This window comes from Dasypus novemcinctus, chromosome 19 (assembly GCF_030445035.2).
Source record: "Dasypus novemcinctus isolate mDasNov1 chromosome 19, mDasNov1.1.hap2, whole genome shotgun sequence".
NCBI lineage: Eukaryota > Metazoa > Chordata > Mammalia > Cingulata > Dasypodidae > Dasypus > Dasypus novemcinctus.
Window position 1 is genome coordinate 1989640 of NC_080691.1, and position 15877 is coordinate 2005516.

At 38.7% G+C, this 15877-nt stretch overlaps 1 protein-coding gene across 7 annotated transcripts in view; it reads right to left on the reverse strand.

The window, feature by feature from the left end:
* LOC101441609 (zinc finger protein 709-like) overlaps nt 1-15877 on the reverse strand; it is a 60905-nt gene that overhangs the window by 14988 nt on the left and 30040 nt on the right. For 2 of the 7 annotated variants that reach the window (XM_023589896.3, XM_058281124.2), the window contains one exon: nt 707-15764. The exons of 1 other annotated variant lie outside the window; for it this stretch is intronic. In XM_023589896.3, the coding sequence (XP_023445664.1) occupies nt 13803-15764 (1962 nt within the window). In that variant the 3' untranslated portion in view covers nt 707-13802. Of the gene's footprint in view, nt 1-706; nt 15765-15877 lie in introns of those variants that run through there. 4 more of the 7 variants (XR_011646453.1, XR_011646452.1, XM_071209700.1 and 1 more) reach the window with 4 other exon arrangements.

The following is a 15877-nucleotide window of genomic DNA, read 5'->3' on the forward strand; positions in this document are numbered from 1 at the left end:
TATATATTTTTTCATTTTGTTTTATTTTATTTTTTGGTAGCTATTTTCAATATTGGTACATCAGCTGTAGCAAATATAACATGACCATGTAAAAAGATCATTGCTACGGAGGTAGGAAAAGGGTTTGATGTTGGATATATGGGAGTCCCCTATAGTGCATATGTGATGTTACTGTGATCTAAAACTTTTTTGAAGACAAAATTTAAAAATTTAAAGAGTTAGGGGTTTTGATGTTGGAGTTTTGATGTTGGAGTTTGATGCTGAAGTCTTAAGCTGAAGCTCCAGCAAGTAAGCACACAGTGGTAAGAGAAGCATCCCCCAGGAAGAGAAGAACTCTGAGTCCAGAGAGAAGTAGGCCCTGGGAAGAGAGGAACCCTGATCCTGGACAGAAGCAAGACCTGGGAAGAGAGGAACCCAGGAAGCCTGACCCCTGCAGATGTCAGCAGCCATCTTGCTCAAACACATGAAAACAGACTGGTGAGGGAAGTAAATTATGCTCTATGGCCTAGTGCCTGTAAATTCCTACTCCAAATAAATACACTTTTAAAAACCAACAGACTTCTGATATTTTGCATCAGCTCCCCTTCAGATGACTAATACAGGCCCTATCATCCATATAATCCTTGCTGATCCTGAGGCTATACACAAGCACTTAGGAGAACTGAAAGTGTGTAGCAAAGGAAACATCACAGCAGATACAAAAATGTCAGGGAACTTTCCTTTTATTTTTTTTTTAACTAGGACATCTTTAAATAAGATTTAATCCACATTCAAACATTTCTTGCAAAGTAGTGTTAATGGGTGAACAAAATATTTTCAAATGTAAATATATTGCTTTAACATTACATTTTAATTTGAGATAACATTTGTCAGGACATAAAATGGGAATAGAAGTTCAAGAAGAAATGGGAACACACATTTCTGTTTGATTATGAAAAGTCTATTTGTGTATTTTTAAACAAAGAGTGATATGAACTCAGTATATATTTCGATGATAGTGGATTCACTTAAAAGAATGATATAGAAGTCTTATTTTAAAAACTGCAGTAAATGCAGTGTGTTAGATATATCATTTGGAGCTATGTAAATTTATGAGAAAAATGTTAAGAAGCCAAGTTAAAAATGTGCCAGGGTTATATAACTTTTAAAATGTCTTTTTTAAGTACAGAAGCAAAATTTTTGGAAATCATTTATATAGCTTATGAAGGATAATTGCCTCCAATTGTCTCCAAGATATAGTTTCTGGAACTATTCTAAACTTTTTATCCTGTTTCATAAAATTTCATGTCCTTGTACTTGCCTGAGTCAATGGGGGATGTAGAGTGACAGATATCATTCTAGACTCATCAGTACTATATTAAGTTTTCCAGGGATGCCTTAAGACCACCATATCCTGGCTGGCTTAAGCAACAGGAATTTGCTATCTTAGTTTTGGAGGCTAGAGTACTAAATCAGGCCATCTTTCTTCCAAAGTCTGCAGTGTTCTGGTGGTGGCTTGTTGGTATATAAACCTTTGCCTCAATTACATTGTGTAATTACTTATGTCTCCTCCTATTCTTTTTTTTTTTAAGATTTATTTATTATTTATTTCTCTCCCCTTCCCCCCTCCCAGTTCTCTGTTCTCTGTGTCTATTTGCTGCATGTTCTTCTTTGTCTGCTTCTGTTGTCAGTGGCACGGGAATCTGTGTTTCTCTCTGTTGCGTCATCTTGTGTCAGCTCTCCATGCAGCATCATTGCTGGGCAGGCTGCACTTTCTTTTGTGCTGGGTGGCTCACCTTAGGGCACACTCCTTACGTGCATCATCACTGTACATGGGCAAGCTCCACATGGGTCAAGGAGGCCCAGGGTTTGAACCGCAGAACTCCCATGTGGTAGACAGATGCCCTAACCACTGGGCAAAGTCAGCTTCCCTCTCCTATTCTTTCTAGTACTACTGTGTGGTAGTATTTAAGATCAAGAAGATAACGACGATCACTTTCAGTATCTGTTATAACTAACTCTAATAACAAAGAACTCTCTTTCCTGTATAACCTTTTCGTTCTTGGATATTTCAGACTTCTTTTTTTTTTCTTGGTTTTATTTTATTTACACTTTTTTATTAAAGTTAATAGATCACAAAGAATTTACATTAAACAACACTAAAAAAACATAAAAAAATGAGCTTCCCATATACCCCACTCCCCACCCTCCACCCCATCATTTATGTAAATTGTAATTTTTGAAGATATACACATCACAAAAAAGTTACATTAAAAAATGAGGTTCCTGCATACAGCCCCCCCACCCCATTCCTCCCACACCAACAAACTCCTCCATCATTGTGGCACACTCCGCAATCAGTGAACACAGTTTTGAGCACTGCTGCACAGCATAGATAATAGTATACCCTGTGGTTCACACTCTACCCCAGTACATTCAGTGGGTTATGGCAGAATATATAAAGTCCAGCCTCTGACCCTGCAATATCACTTAGGACAACTCAGGGTCCCCAAAATGCCCCCACATCACATCTTTTCTTCCCTCTTCCTGCCATCAGCAACTACTGTGGCCACTTTCTCCACCTCAATGCTACAATTTCTTCTATTACTAGTCACAATAGTTTTATAGTAGAATATCAGTGTGTCCACTCTAATCCATATTTTATTCCTCCATTCTGTGGATCCTGGGATGGTGATGTCCACTCCTTTAGATCAAGAGGGGGTTTAGATTCCACATGGATGATGGATGCAATTCCTCTGCTTGCAGTAGTTGGCACTCTTGATTCCCTGGTGCTGCGATTGACCGTCTTCACCTCCCTGTTAGCAGACCTGGGTAAATCCAATGAACCAGAGAGTAGGAGCCACAACTCTGCTCAGGTTCAGGGCCCAGCTGGCACATGGGCAGTCCAGAGATTCAAGTTCCCTGAGTATGCACCATCCTTAGTGCCAACAACAGATTCAGGAGAAGTGACAGAAGAGACATGTGTAGGAAGGTCACATCTGAGTCCAGCTCCATCACACTCAGGAGCACAAATTCCAAAGGAGGGCACTCTGACATGCCTCAAAACTCCAAATCCATCTGCCATGACCATATACCCTGTGGCTCTCCAGAGCCTTCAGGAGAACCAGCACCTAGGGTTCTACCTACTTTGGCTCTCTCTGGGATCCTGTTGAGGTGTGCATAAGTGTGACCCTTCTGATGACTTCCTGACTCTTTCTGGAAGACTCTTAGCCATATAAACTAATTTGTCTTTGCTATTTCCCCCTTTTATTCAAAGTCAAGGAGCAGTTTTTAATACTTGATTCAAGATGTAGGCTGAGATATTCTGCTGGTCTGAGTTGACCCTTTTATTCAAGGTCTCTTTCTAGTTGCATCACCAGTTAGAGATTGGTAGTAATTGCAGGGAACTTTCAATAATCTTCTTCCCACATAGACTGATGAGCAAAGGATTGAACCCTTAGTGGTCCACAGTGGTTAAAAACAACCTCTGCACATTTATTAGCTGACAGTTAATTCACATAGAAAGAGGTGCAACCCACAGGAAGACAGCAAGAATTATGTAATATATGCTATATAAAATATATTACATATTTGTGTGTTTATGCATATATATGCACACACATATATCAAGAACAGACATATATTGCTGTATAGTACAGGGGAGAGAGAAACTACAGATTTAGTCCAAGCAAGACCAAAGTAAAAATATCAATAAAAAAATTAGCAACATCAGCCGTAAGCACCATAACAATTAAAATTAAGAATCCAAACATGGTAAAATATTTTAAGTCATCCAGAATGATCAGTTTTCAGAAAATGAAAGTGTTTCATACACAGGGGGAAATGCAGTGAAGAGGATTGTTCCATAACTATCTCCAGAAGTCTTTCAAATGAAGATATCAAACAGTTATTATATGTGTTCCAAGAACTAAAAAAGATCATATTTAATGAATGAAAAGACAATATGGCTACAATGAAGCAAGAAAAGGAATTTCTAAGAGGAGATAAAAATTATTTTAAAAAGAAGTTTTAGTGTTGGTGAAAGAGTAACTCATGAGAAATTCTGTAGAGCAATGCAACAGGTAATTCAAGATGGCAAAAGAATGAATCTTGAACTAAAAAATCCATTCTTCAGAACCCAACTAAAATTACTGAGGGAAAATTAAGAGAATGTCAGTCATCTGTGAGAAACATCAAATACACCAACTTCCATGTAACTGGACTCCTAGAAGGAGAGAAGGGGAAGAAAAATATTTGAAGAAATAAAGACCAACAATGACCTAGATTTAATGATAAACAATATTCATACTAGGAAGTTAAAAACAAACCCTGCTAGGATATATACGAAGAGATCCACACATCACAGAGAAACTATGAAAAATACAAGGACCCATACAAGGAACAAATGTCTAGAAGAAAAGTGTGAACTCTAAGTTTCAGTGTCCTCAGCTCAGCCTATATCAAACCAACAATGGCTCATTTGAAAAGCAGGAATTAAAAATACTCTGTAAGGCATTTCACTTGTGGCTGCAGCCAGATAATCACAGCAAGGAAGAAATTATTTCTCAATTGCTCCTGGAACAGTTAATGATGAATGGATACTGCAAAAACTGGTCCACTTTGAGAGGGAACTGCAATTCAAGCAGAAGAATCCTGGAGAAACTCATGGAAGATCTGACCAATGATTACATGAGGTCACCTGATTTTGTCCATGTTCACATGCAGGGACAGGAAGCCCACTTCTCAGAGAATATGACCTTAAGTACTCATCTCATGGGAAAAAATGTCAGCAGGAATCCCAAGAGTATGAGAACGCCCTTCCATGGCCCCCAAAATATTCCCCTTCAAACAGAACACGCAGGGGAATATCAACAGTTCTGTGATATTCCAATCAAGTCAATGACAGTATTACTAATTGAGTCAATCAATTACCTACCCTGGTTATTATTCAGGAAGATAATAGCCCTAAGCCTGAAGAGGGGTGTGGAACTTGGGAGAAACTGCATAATTCCAGAAGAGCAGAGCTTGGCTCCTCTGTATCCCAGAAAGGATCCCTAAGAGGACCTTCTCAAGATGTCCTGATGGAGGTAGAACCACAGTTTCTTCCCAGGATAGATCTAGCCAGCTCTAAGCCTGTCCCTACCAACCAAAGCAATTATAGAACATCCATACATGGAATAAACCAGGAAAGTGTCCATAGTTCCCCCAAATCATACAAGTGTGAGAACTGTCCCAGGATCTTTAGGTACCAGTTCAGCTAGACACCTACCAGAGAAGACACAGGAATGGGAGACCATTTGTTTGTGCTGTGTGTCAGAAAGGTTTCTTCCAGACATTAGACCTCAATGTGCACCAGAAGATTCACAAAGTGGAGAAGCCCTTCAAGTGTGCACACGTGAAAAGCCCTTCAGCCAAAAAACTTGTGAGCCCATGAGAGTATCAGAGAAGCTACTGCCAGTCTTCTACATATCACTGCCACGTGAGGGCCCACAAGAAAATTAATTTCAAAACAGATTCTGCCACATCAAAAGCCTCTCCTGTTACTATCTCCACACAAGATATATTTTTACATTACACAGTATGCCTAATCATCCCTGCAAAATGTTATTTAGTAGGTAGATCATTTAAATATTGGTTACTTGAGTAGAATTGTTCTATTATGTGACACACATACTTATAGTTTAATTCAGAAGAAAAAGAAAACTAAAATCAAGTATAATGAGAAAATCGTGAAAGCAACAAGAGAAAAATGAATGCATTACATAAAGTGGAGTATCAATAAAATTAAAGGACAGTAGCTACAAAGCAGTGGAATGACATTGTCAAAGCACTGCAAGAAAAACACTGTCAAGTATGAATTCTATATCTAGTAAAATGAAAGTCAAATAAAGATAATCCAAGATAGAGAAGAGCACAAGAAATGATAAATATGTGGGTTAATATAAAAGCTTCTATAGGTAAACATTTCATTTTTTATTTTAATTTATAAGAAGGAAAATAGTATAAATCAGTAATTCTTACATGGAGCATTTGTAACATATAAAAAATATATAACAACCTAAAGAAAAGGGAAAAGAAATAGAGGTGCATTAGGGAAAAGTGTATTTCTGGATTGATCTGAAGTAGAATGTATAAAATAAGCTGTATTCCAATCTTTCAATAAGACTCTAAAAGGAATACCTAAGGAAATGTTAAAAGTAAATAAATCAATTTAAAGGGTACACTAATAAGTTATGCAAAACAGAAAACAAACAAGAGAAGATATAGAAAATAAATAACTACTAATATAGATTTATAATTCCAGAAATGCCAACAACCCATTGAATGTGAATTGCCTAAACAGCCCAATATCACAGATCATCAAACTGGATGAATTTACAAGATCTAACTATGTACTGTCTACAAGAGACCCATCTTAGATTAAAGACACAAATAGAGTGAAAATAAAATGATGGGAAAAGACATATCATTCAGAGAAACCAATAGAGAACTGAAGTAATTATATTAGTATCAAACAAAATAGACTTTACAAGAAAATTACTAGAGACAATGATGGATATTTCATAACAAATGAATACATGAAGAAAATATAACTTTAAATATATGCATACTTAATATCTATGCCTCAAAATACCTAAAATAAAACCCTGACATCTACTTCAGAGATAGTAGAAGGATGGGGCAAGGTTACTGTCTCATGATCTTCCCCAATTCAGTTCCTCATATTTTTTACTGCTAAGTTCATAACATTCAGCCTGATTTTTTAAAGCACGTTTTCTAATTTGGCTCATGTAGAATATACAGTTGATGTACAATGAATGTTTTTGCACTAAAAAAGTAAATGAATGAATGGATGTTATCCCACACAGAGATGGAGAAGCAAGGGAGCACAGCATATTCTAGGACCTGTTTTAAGTTATTCCAAATGCCTTCAGGAGCATTTTCTAAACTAAACTCCTAAGGATATTAATGGGTTTTCAATGAAAAACGAGTTCAGACTCAAAATTTACATTCTGTTCTTTTCATGGTTATTCTTAATGCCCATTACTGTGTTTAAACCAATTTCCCCACTTTCACAAATTAAAATGACTTGTTCAGAATTTTATTAATAACTTATGAATTTCTCCTCAGAACCTTTTTAGAATATCCTGACCTCTAGGGTAACATAACTCTGATGAGATGGTAAGGGTGAGCCTGGAGAGATGAACTGTGGCCAGACCATGAGATTTTTGGTATGAAATGTTGAGGAATTTGGACTTTACTGTGGAGACTACATAAACCAGTGAAAGATTTTTAATAGGGTTGTTATATTTTTAATAGCATCAATATAGAGGATGAATTGGAGAACGTTCCATCAAGAGGCAGAGGAACTAGCAGAAATCTTGTGATAGAGAGCCAGGATACAAGTAATGAACACTTGGGATAAGTCTATAGCAGGAAAAACAGGGAAGAGGAGGGAAATTAAGAAACTGTATTTAGGGAGTAGACTTGGCACATCATCATTAAGTGGATTAATGAATGAGAGAGCAGGACATGTCAAGGAAATCTTCTATCTTTTGGCTTAGAGCACACTGGTGGTGACTGCACCCTGACAGGGAAGGGGGGGAGAACATTGTATGAAGAGCTTTAGTTTGAGGTGTCTATGAGAGTTCAACTGGAAATTCAGATGTGGGACTGAGGAGACAGTTCTCACTAGATGTGAAGAGTTGGGTTCACTTGTATTTTGATTCAGTTGAATCCATAACTTGGAAGTGTTCACTCCAAATTGTATTAGAGTGAGGGGTATATGGGCAGGAGTTTGAAATTTTGGGCACCAACAGGAAAGGGATAAATGGTGGAAGACTACACTGAAAAGGAAGAAACCCAAGGGTAGGAAGGAAGTTGAAAAGGATGATATGGGTAAGCCAAGGTGGGAGTAGGGAAAAATATAATCAAACCTATAAATAATGAGAGAAATCAGGAAGAAATTATCAAGAAGATAAAGAGGAATGTGTCCATTACAATTAAGAACTTGAATGTAAATGGTCCTTAGAAGAGCATTTTCAGAGGAGTAGTTGGCTGAAGTGTGACAAGATCGCAGCTAGTTGAATTGGAAATGAGTTAGTGTCAAGTAATAACTGACTCATCTAAGAACCTTAGCTCTGAGAGGAGATTGAGGGAGCAGTATTTACAGTGGTGAAGGGCTTCAGCAAAGCAGATATTTCAGTTTTGGATGAGACATAAAGAGAGGGGGGAGCATGCTTATGTGCCAAGAGAAAGCCAGAGAGAGGGAGGGGAGACATCTGAAGGGATTGAGCAAGGTTGTTGGGGCAAGATGAGAAGCAACATAGTCAAGGCCAACTGAAATAGGCCTATTAATATTTGCTTATCCAAGTATATTGTTCATCAATTGGCATGTTTTGGATAGATTCACTAAGTTAAGCAGAAACATCTTCTGACCCATTCCACTATTCCTTACCTTAATAGTTTAGAACAATTAAGGGTTAACTTGCCCAGAAATATGCCACGTTCCTGCTGTTGCTTCTACCCTGCTCCTACCACTCTCCATACAGATTCCAAAGTCCCATGTGATCTGCTTTCTTCTCAGGTCTCCAATTGCATTCCCAACCAATTTTCCCCACTCTCTCTTTTGTTCCTTGAACTGGGGAATTTCTTTCCCCATTTAAAACATTTGCCCTTCCTGTGACTGCTGCCATGAAAGCTCTTGCCTTAGCACTTTGAATGGCTGCCTCCTTCAAATTCTTCATAACTAAGCCTGACGCTCACTTCATCTCCTCACATGAAAGGATATCTCTGTAACGACCTATACTTTACTAGTGATCGTAGTAGTCATTTTTCTTTAGTGTGATTAGGTTTTAACTTTATATTTAGAGATGTATAGATTCATATTTACAGAAAAATTATAATAACAATTTAGGGAATTCCCATACAACATCCTGGCACCCACACATGGTTATCACTACTACTGACATTGCAGATTAGTGTGGTCCATTTGTTCAAACTGATCAACCAATACTGAAGCATTGCTATTAATGAAAGTCTATAGACGATAATTCTGTTTTTAATTGCTTCAAATCACTGCATGAAACAATGGCATTTAATTAGGCCTGCTGTGAATAAAGCACCATCAAGATGACAGTGATTTACCATAATGCCAGTTTTTCAGTGTATATAAGTTCACAACATTCCAATTTAAGAAATGAGTAAGATCAAATGTGTTAAGATTTATTGTCATCTTCCCTTTGAGTGTATAAATACTCAACATTGCAACAGCACAGAGTTACTCTCTCCTAGTGGAGCATGTAAAGCAGGCATCTACCAACTCTTGCCTGTCTGGGAGATGGGCCATGATTGTATCTTTTGGCCATTTGTGCTAGCTAATAAACTGTTCACTTACTAAAAGATTTTTTGTGCCTGAGCCTATGTTCCCAAGATGCACTACAAAGCAACTTCCACTGATTTGGGGGCTGCAAGCAGAGTACCTTGCAAATTATGTAATGGAATTGGTTGACTTTTTGGCCATTATTTAAACTTTCTTTCACACCTTTTGTATGTATGGTGGTGTCTTGAGTAATATAGGACCAAAGCATTTGTGTAGTAAACAGTCTATAGCTGATCACTGATCACAGTTTTTGATTACTGAGTTGAGATCACTGAGTAATGGCTCTGGGGGAAGTTATTACTTCAACCTGCTCTGCACAAAGTTGGTGGCAGCCAATGTTTCAACCTTGTCTACTATCCTGGGTAGAGGTAATGCTCCACATTTCAGGTACCTATGGCATGATGTCTACATCCTCTTGAGGAAGGGGATCAATAAATGGGACTTTAAGAATCCCCCATGAATACCAGGGAGCTGTCAAACTGGTTTAATCCTGAGACCAATGAGGTAGGGGCTACCAGTGCCTGGCTCATGGTTTCTTATATCTCTTTTCATTCTGGAACCAGGATTACAATCAGGCCTCCAAGAATAATATTGTTGTGAGTGTGAGGTCATTCATTGTTTAGGAGATTATGAGAATTGAAGATGGAGACCTGCAGGTGAAATCAAAATTATGAGACATTAGAAAGATAACAGAGTAGGGAGTTCCCGTACTCAATCCCTCCACAACTCTAAGGCAGGGAACATCTGAAACACCTATTTTAAATGTCAAAGTGCAGTATTACACTGTACAACATCCATGGAAGATGTAGGAGGAAAAGGCCAATAAACTATAAAAAACTGTAATTACAATCTCTGAGTGGCAGCTGGTTCCCATCATACAATCTCACAAAAGGCCACCCCCATGGGGTACAGACCCTAGCTAGCTGCCACTGGCAGAAAGGGATTTAAAAATCCTATTCCCCAAGAACAGGACAGGCACATCTGATCATTGACCACAGCTTTTTATTATTGAGTTAAGATCACTGGGTAATGGTAATGGAGGAAGTTATTGTTTCAAACTGCACAAACATGGTGGCATCTACCAAACTTTACTGGACAGAGGCAGAGGCAGTGGTGATTTAAAGAAGCAACAGTTCCCCAGGGTTGTGGGGGAGAGTAAACTGAAGTGCTGCATTTGTTGCCAGGCTAGAAAAGCTCAGCTTTAGGAAGGCACTCAAGTTTTGCTGTCCTCACTCTCCATCTCCACAGGACACATTGGAGCAAGCCTGCAACCCTTCATTAGTCCCTGGCTCTTTATGCCTAGGAAAGAACAACTTGGGAAATTCATCTCTGGGGTGACCTTCCTTCCAGAATTTACACTACACAAAAGCAGCATGAGGCAATGAAATAAGTATAAAAAACTATAGAAGTGGAACAGTTTGAGACAAAGGCCTACAGCTTCAAATACTCAGGAGAGGGCTGTCTGTATACTAGGAAAAGAGCAGAAAACTAAATTCCTGTAAATAGTGAAACTCCAAAACAACTAACAAACAAAGACACAGGACAAGATGGAGGCCCAGAAAGACAAGGAAAACCCTGTACAGTATATTTGCCTTGACAAGCCTTCCTGATAAGAGAGCTGAAGCCCAAGAAAATGTTTGTCATCTCACTAGCTGTTTACAAAATGAAAAAATCCATCCCAGGCATAAATATAAGAATTGATATTTAAAATATTAACACATATGGGAAACGGACTTGGCCCAGTGGTTAGGGCGTCCATCTACCACATGGGAGGTCCATGGTTCAAACCCTGGGCCACCTTGACCCATGTGGAGCTGGCCCATGTGCAGTGCTGATGTGCGCAAGGAGTGCCCTGTCACATAGGGGTGTCCCCCGTGTAGGGGAGCCCCATGTGCAAGGAGTGCGCCCGTAAGGAGAGCCGCCCAGTGCGAAAGAAAGTGCAGCCTGCCCAGGAATGGCACCGTCCACACTTCCCGCTGACGACAACAGAAGCAGACAAAGAAACAAGATGCAGCAAATAGACACAGAGAACAGACAACCGGGGGAGGGGGGAATTAAATAAATTAATCTTAAAAAAAATATTAACACATAGAATGTGCAAGAAAAACAACGAAATACAAAATGATAAACATGAAATGCTCATCCATCCAAAGGGAAGCATAAAAATACAGAAAATTCCAATGAAGATGAGAATGTGGACATTTAAAGAGAGGTCTTAAAAACTCTAAAGAAGGTGAATGAAAGTCCAGGTCAAGAACTAAAGTATATCAGAAAAAAAATAAATGAGCAATATGAAAGTTTAAGTAAAGAGAAAAATATAAACAATTTAAGTAAAAGTAACAAAATAATAGTACTGGAGTTGAAGCCCATAATATCTATTATGAGAAATTTTCAGGAGGGTTTCAACAGTAGATTAGAGCTGGCAGTGATCTTGAATAAAAACAATTGAAGTGAGTTAGCCTGAGGAAGACAAAGAGAAAAGAAATATTGAAAGTGAAAATAGCCTAAAACACCCACTCCATACCAATATATCTGGCTGCGCCTGATGGAGAAGATAAAAAGGGCCAGAAGGATATTTTTTTTAAAAAAGAGACATTCACAAACTTTTAAGAAGGTGTGATTATGCAAATCCAAGAAGCTTGGTGATCACCAAATGGGATAACCATGAAAAAATATAGTCCACCATATATTGCTTACACTACCAAATGCAAAGGACAATGAAGAGTTCTGAAAGCTGCAAGAGAAAAGGAACACTTTACATATAATTAGATTGAGAAGTGATTGATTTCTCACCAGAACTCAATGAAGGCAAGAGGGCAGAACGTTGAAATACTAAACGTTCTGAAGGAAAACAAATGCCAGACAAGAATTTATATAGTTAGCTGCTCTTTCAAAAATGATCCAGGTTTGATCCTTGGGACTCCTGGTATAGGCATGCCCACATGGTGAGCCAGCCCCATGCAGCAAGCCAGTGACCATGCAGTGACCCAAATGGTGTGTCAGTGCCTGCGTCAACATATGCATTGAGCCAGTGCACAGTAAACCAGGGCCTGCATGGTGAGCCAGTGCCCATGTGCTGAACAAGTGCCCACACAGTGAGCCATGCAGCAAGATAATGATGCAACAAAAAAAGAGAGATGAAGGGGAGTCAAGGCAAGACAACAACAGAACAAGGAACTGAGGTGGCACAAGTACAGGGAAACTTTCTCCACATCAGAGTCTCCAGGATGAAATCCCAGTGCATCCTAGGGGAGAAAATGAGAAGCAAAAACACCACCAAAAAAAAAAAAAAAGACACAGAAGATCACATCAGCAAATGGACACAGGCAGCAAAAAGAGCAGGGTGGAGGGGAGATGGGGGAGAAAAATATGAGGGAGAAATTAAGACATTCTCTCTTAAACAAAAGCTGAGGGAATTCATCACTACTAGCCCTGCCTCACAAGCAATAGTAATGGGAGTTTTTCAGACTGAAATGAAAAGACACTAAGTACTGAAATGAAAAGTACTACCTAGTGAGTACTTCAAAACACCCTAAAGAAACAATGATCTGCAGTACAGGTAACCATTTGGATAATTGTAAATGCCAGCATTATTGTATTGTACTGTTTGGTATGTAACTCCACATCTTGCTTCCTACAAGTGCCTAAATGCAAATGTAAAAAAGGTAGTGATAAATAAAGCCTTCGGTACAGTCAATGCACAAATATATGAGTGATAATGAGTAAAAAATGGTGGGGGTTCAGAGGCTCACAGTATACATGCAAGCTATTGAAGTAGTATGGATAAGTACAGGAACTACTGAAGAGATTAAAAACACCGTTTATTCACTATGTGAGTTCTTTGGTATGTTTAAAGGTTCAATCTATGGCTGAAGTCTCTTTCTTACCCAAAACTATTATACTGTGAGTTTTTACATTTAAAGTAAGAATACTGACTGATTGCTTTCTCAAATTTTCAGCATTCATAGGGATTCTCTCCAGTTTGGGTAATCTCCTGTTGTCCAAGGTTAGAATAATTAATGTTTCCTCATACATATATTATGATTTCTGTCAAGCATGAATTCTCTCGTTTCATGAGGGCAGAACTCAAAGTGAAAATTTTCCCACACAGACAACATTCATAGGGTTTCTCTCCAGTGTGAATTCTCATATGTTGTTGAAGACTAGCATACTGACTGAAGGCTTTCCCACAAAGATGACATTCATAGGGTTTCTCTCCAGTGTGAGTTCTCACATGTTGCTTTAGGCTAGTAAGGTGAATGAAGGTTTTCCCACATAGATGACATTCATGGGGTTTCTCTCCAGTGTGTTCTCTGATGTTGTTTAAGAAAAGTAAGTTGACTGAATGACATAGATGACATTCATGGGGTTTCCCTCCAGTATGAGTTCTTTCATGTTGTTTTAGGTGACATAGTTGAAGGCTTTCCCACAAAGATGGCATTCATGGGGATTCTCTCCAGTGTGTTCTCTCATGTTGTTTAAGAGAAGTACGTTGACTGAAACCTTTCCCACATAGATGACATTCATGGGGTTTCTCTCCAGTGTGAGTTCTTTCATGTTGTTGAAGATAGGAACGTTGACTGAAAGCTTTCTTGCATAGATGACATTCATGGGGTTTCTCTCCAGTGTGAGTTCTTTCATGTTTTTTGAGGGAAGATGAGTGAACATAGGCTTTCCCACAAAGATGACATTCATGGGGTTTCTCTCCAGTGTGAGTTCTTTCATGTTGTTTTAGGTGACATAGTTGAATGAAGGCTTTCCCACAAAGATGACATTCATGGGGTTTCTCTCCAGTGTGACTTCTCTCATGATATTTAAGGGAAGTATATTGACTATAAGTTTTCCCACACAGATGACATTCATGTGGTTTTTCTCCATTGTGACATCTCTCATGTTGTTTAAGGACAGATAATTTAGTGAAAGCTTTCCCACAGAGATGGCATTCATGGGGTTTCTCTCCACTGTGAGTTCTCTCATGTTGTTGAAGATGGGAATGTTGACTGAAAGCTTTCTTGCATAGATGACATTCATGGGGTTTCTCTCCACTGTGAGTTCTTTCATGATATTTAAGGGAAGCATAATGACTATAGGTTTTCCCACACACATGACATTCATGTGGTTTTTCTCCAGTGTGACATCTCTCATGTTGTTTAAGGAAAGATAATGTAGTGAAAGCTTTCCCACAGAGATGGCATTCATGGGGTTTCTCTCCAGTGTGAGTTCTCTCATGTTGTTGAAGATAGGAACGTTGACTGAAAGCTTTCTTGCATAGATGACATTCATGGGGTTTCTCTCCAGTGTGAGTTCTTTCATGTTTTTTGAGGGAAGATAACTGAACGTAGGCTTTCCCACAAAGATGACATTCATGGGGTTTCTCTCCAGTGTGAGTTCTTTCATGTTGTTTTAGCTGACATAGTTGAATGAAGGCTTTCCCACAAAGATGACATTCATGGGGTTTCTCTCCAGTGTGAGTTCTCTCATGATATTTAAGGGAAGTATATTGACTATAAGTTTTCCCACACAGATGGCATTCATGTGGTTTTTCTCCAGTGTGACATCTCTCATGTCGTTTAAGGACAGATAATTTAGTGAAAGCTTTCCCACAGTGATGGCATTCATGCGGTTTCTCTCCAGCGTGAGTTCTTTCATGATATTTAAGGGAAGCATAATGACTATAGGTTTTCCCACACAGAGGACATTCATGTGGTTTTCCTCCAGGGTGACATCTCCCATGTTGTTTAAGGGAAGATAATCTACTGAAGGCTTTCCCACAGAGATGGCATTCATGGGGTTTCTCTCCAGTGTGAGTTCTCTCATGTTGTTGAAGATGGGAATGTTGACTGAAAGTTTTCTTGCATAGATGACATTCATGGGGTTTCTCTCCAGTGTGAGTTCTTACATGTTTTTTGAGGGCAGATGACTGAATGAAGGTTTTCCCACAAAGATGACATTCATGGGGTTTCTCTCCAGTGTGAGTTCTTTCATGATATTTAAGGAAAGTATAATGACTATAGGTTTTCCCACACTGATGACATTCATGTGGTTTTCCTCCAATGTGACATCCTTCATGCTGTTTAAGGGAAGAGGATGTAGTGAAGGCTTTCCCACCTAGATGACAGGCATGGGTTTTCTCTCCAATGGGAGTTACATTGTATTGCCTGAGGTCAGAGCATTGGATATAATTTTTATCACTTTGGTAGCATTCATATGATTTACTTGTATGGTGAAGATGCTTATGTTGTTTAACATATGAATAGTCACTGAGGACTGCTGGAGGTGGTTTCCTGAAATAGGATTTCTTTGTTAGGGGAATCAATGCATATTGGTTCACTATGGATGTGTGAGAGGAATCTTCTTGCAAAGAATTACATTTAAAGGAATTCTTTTGGGTGTGAGATCTGTGCTGTGGGGAATTAGATGAGAGACTGTAAAACTTTTGTCCATTTAAGTGAATTTCTACATTTCCCTATATATGAAACCTAAACTAATACACTAGTGGTAGTATCCAATTAAAAT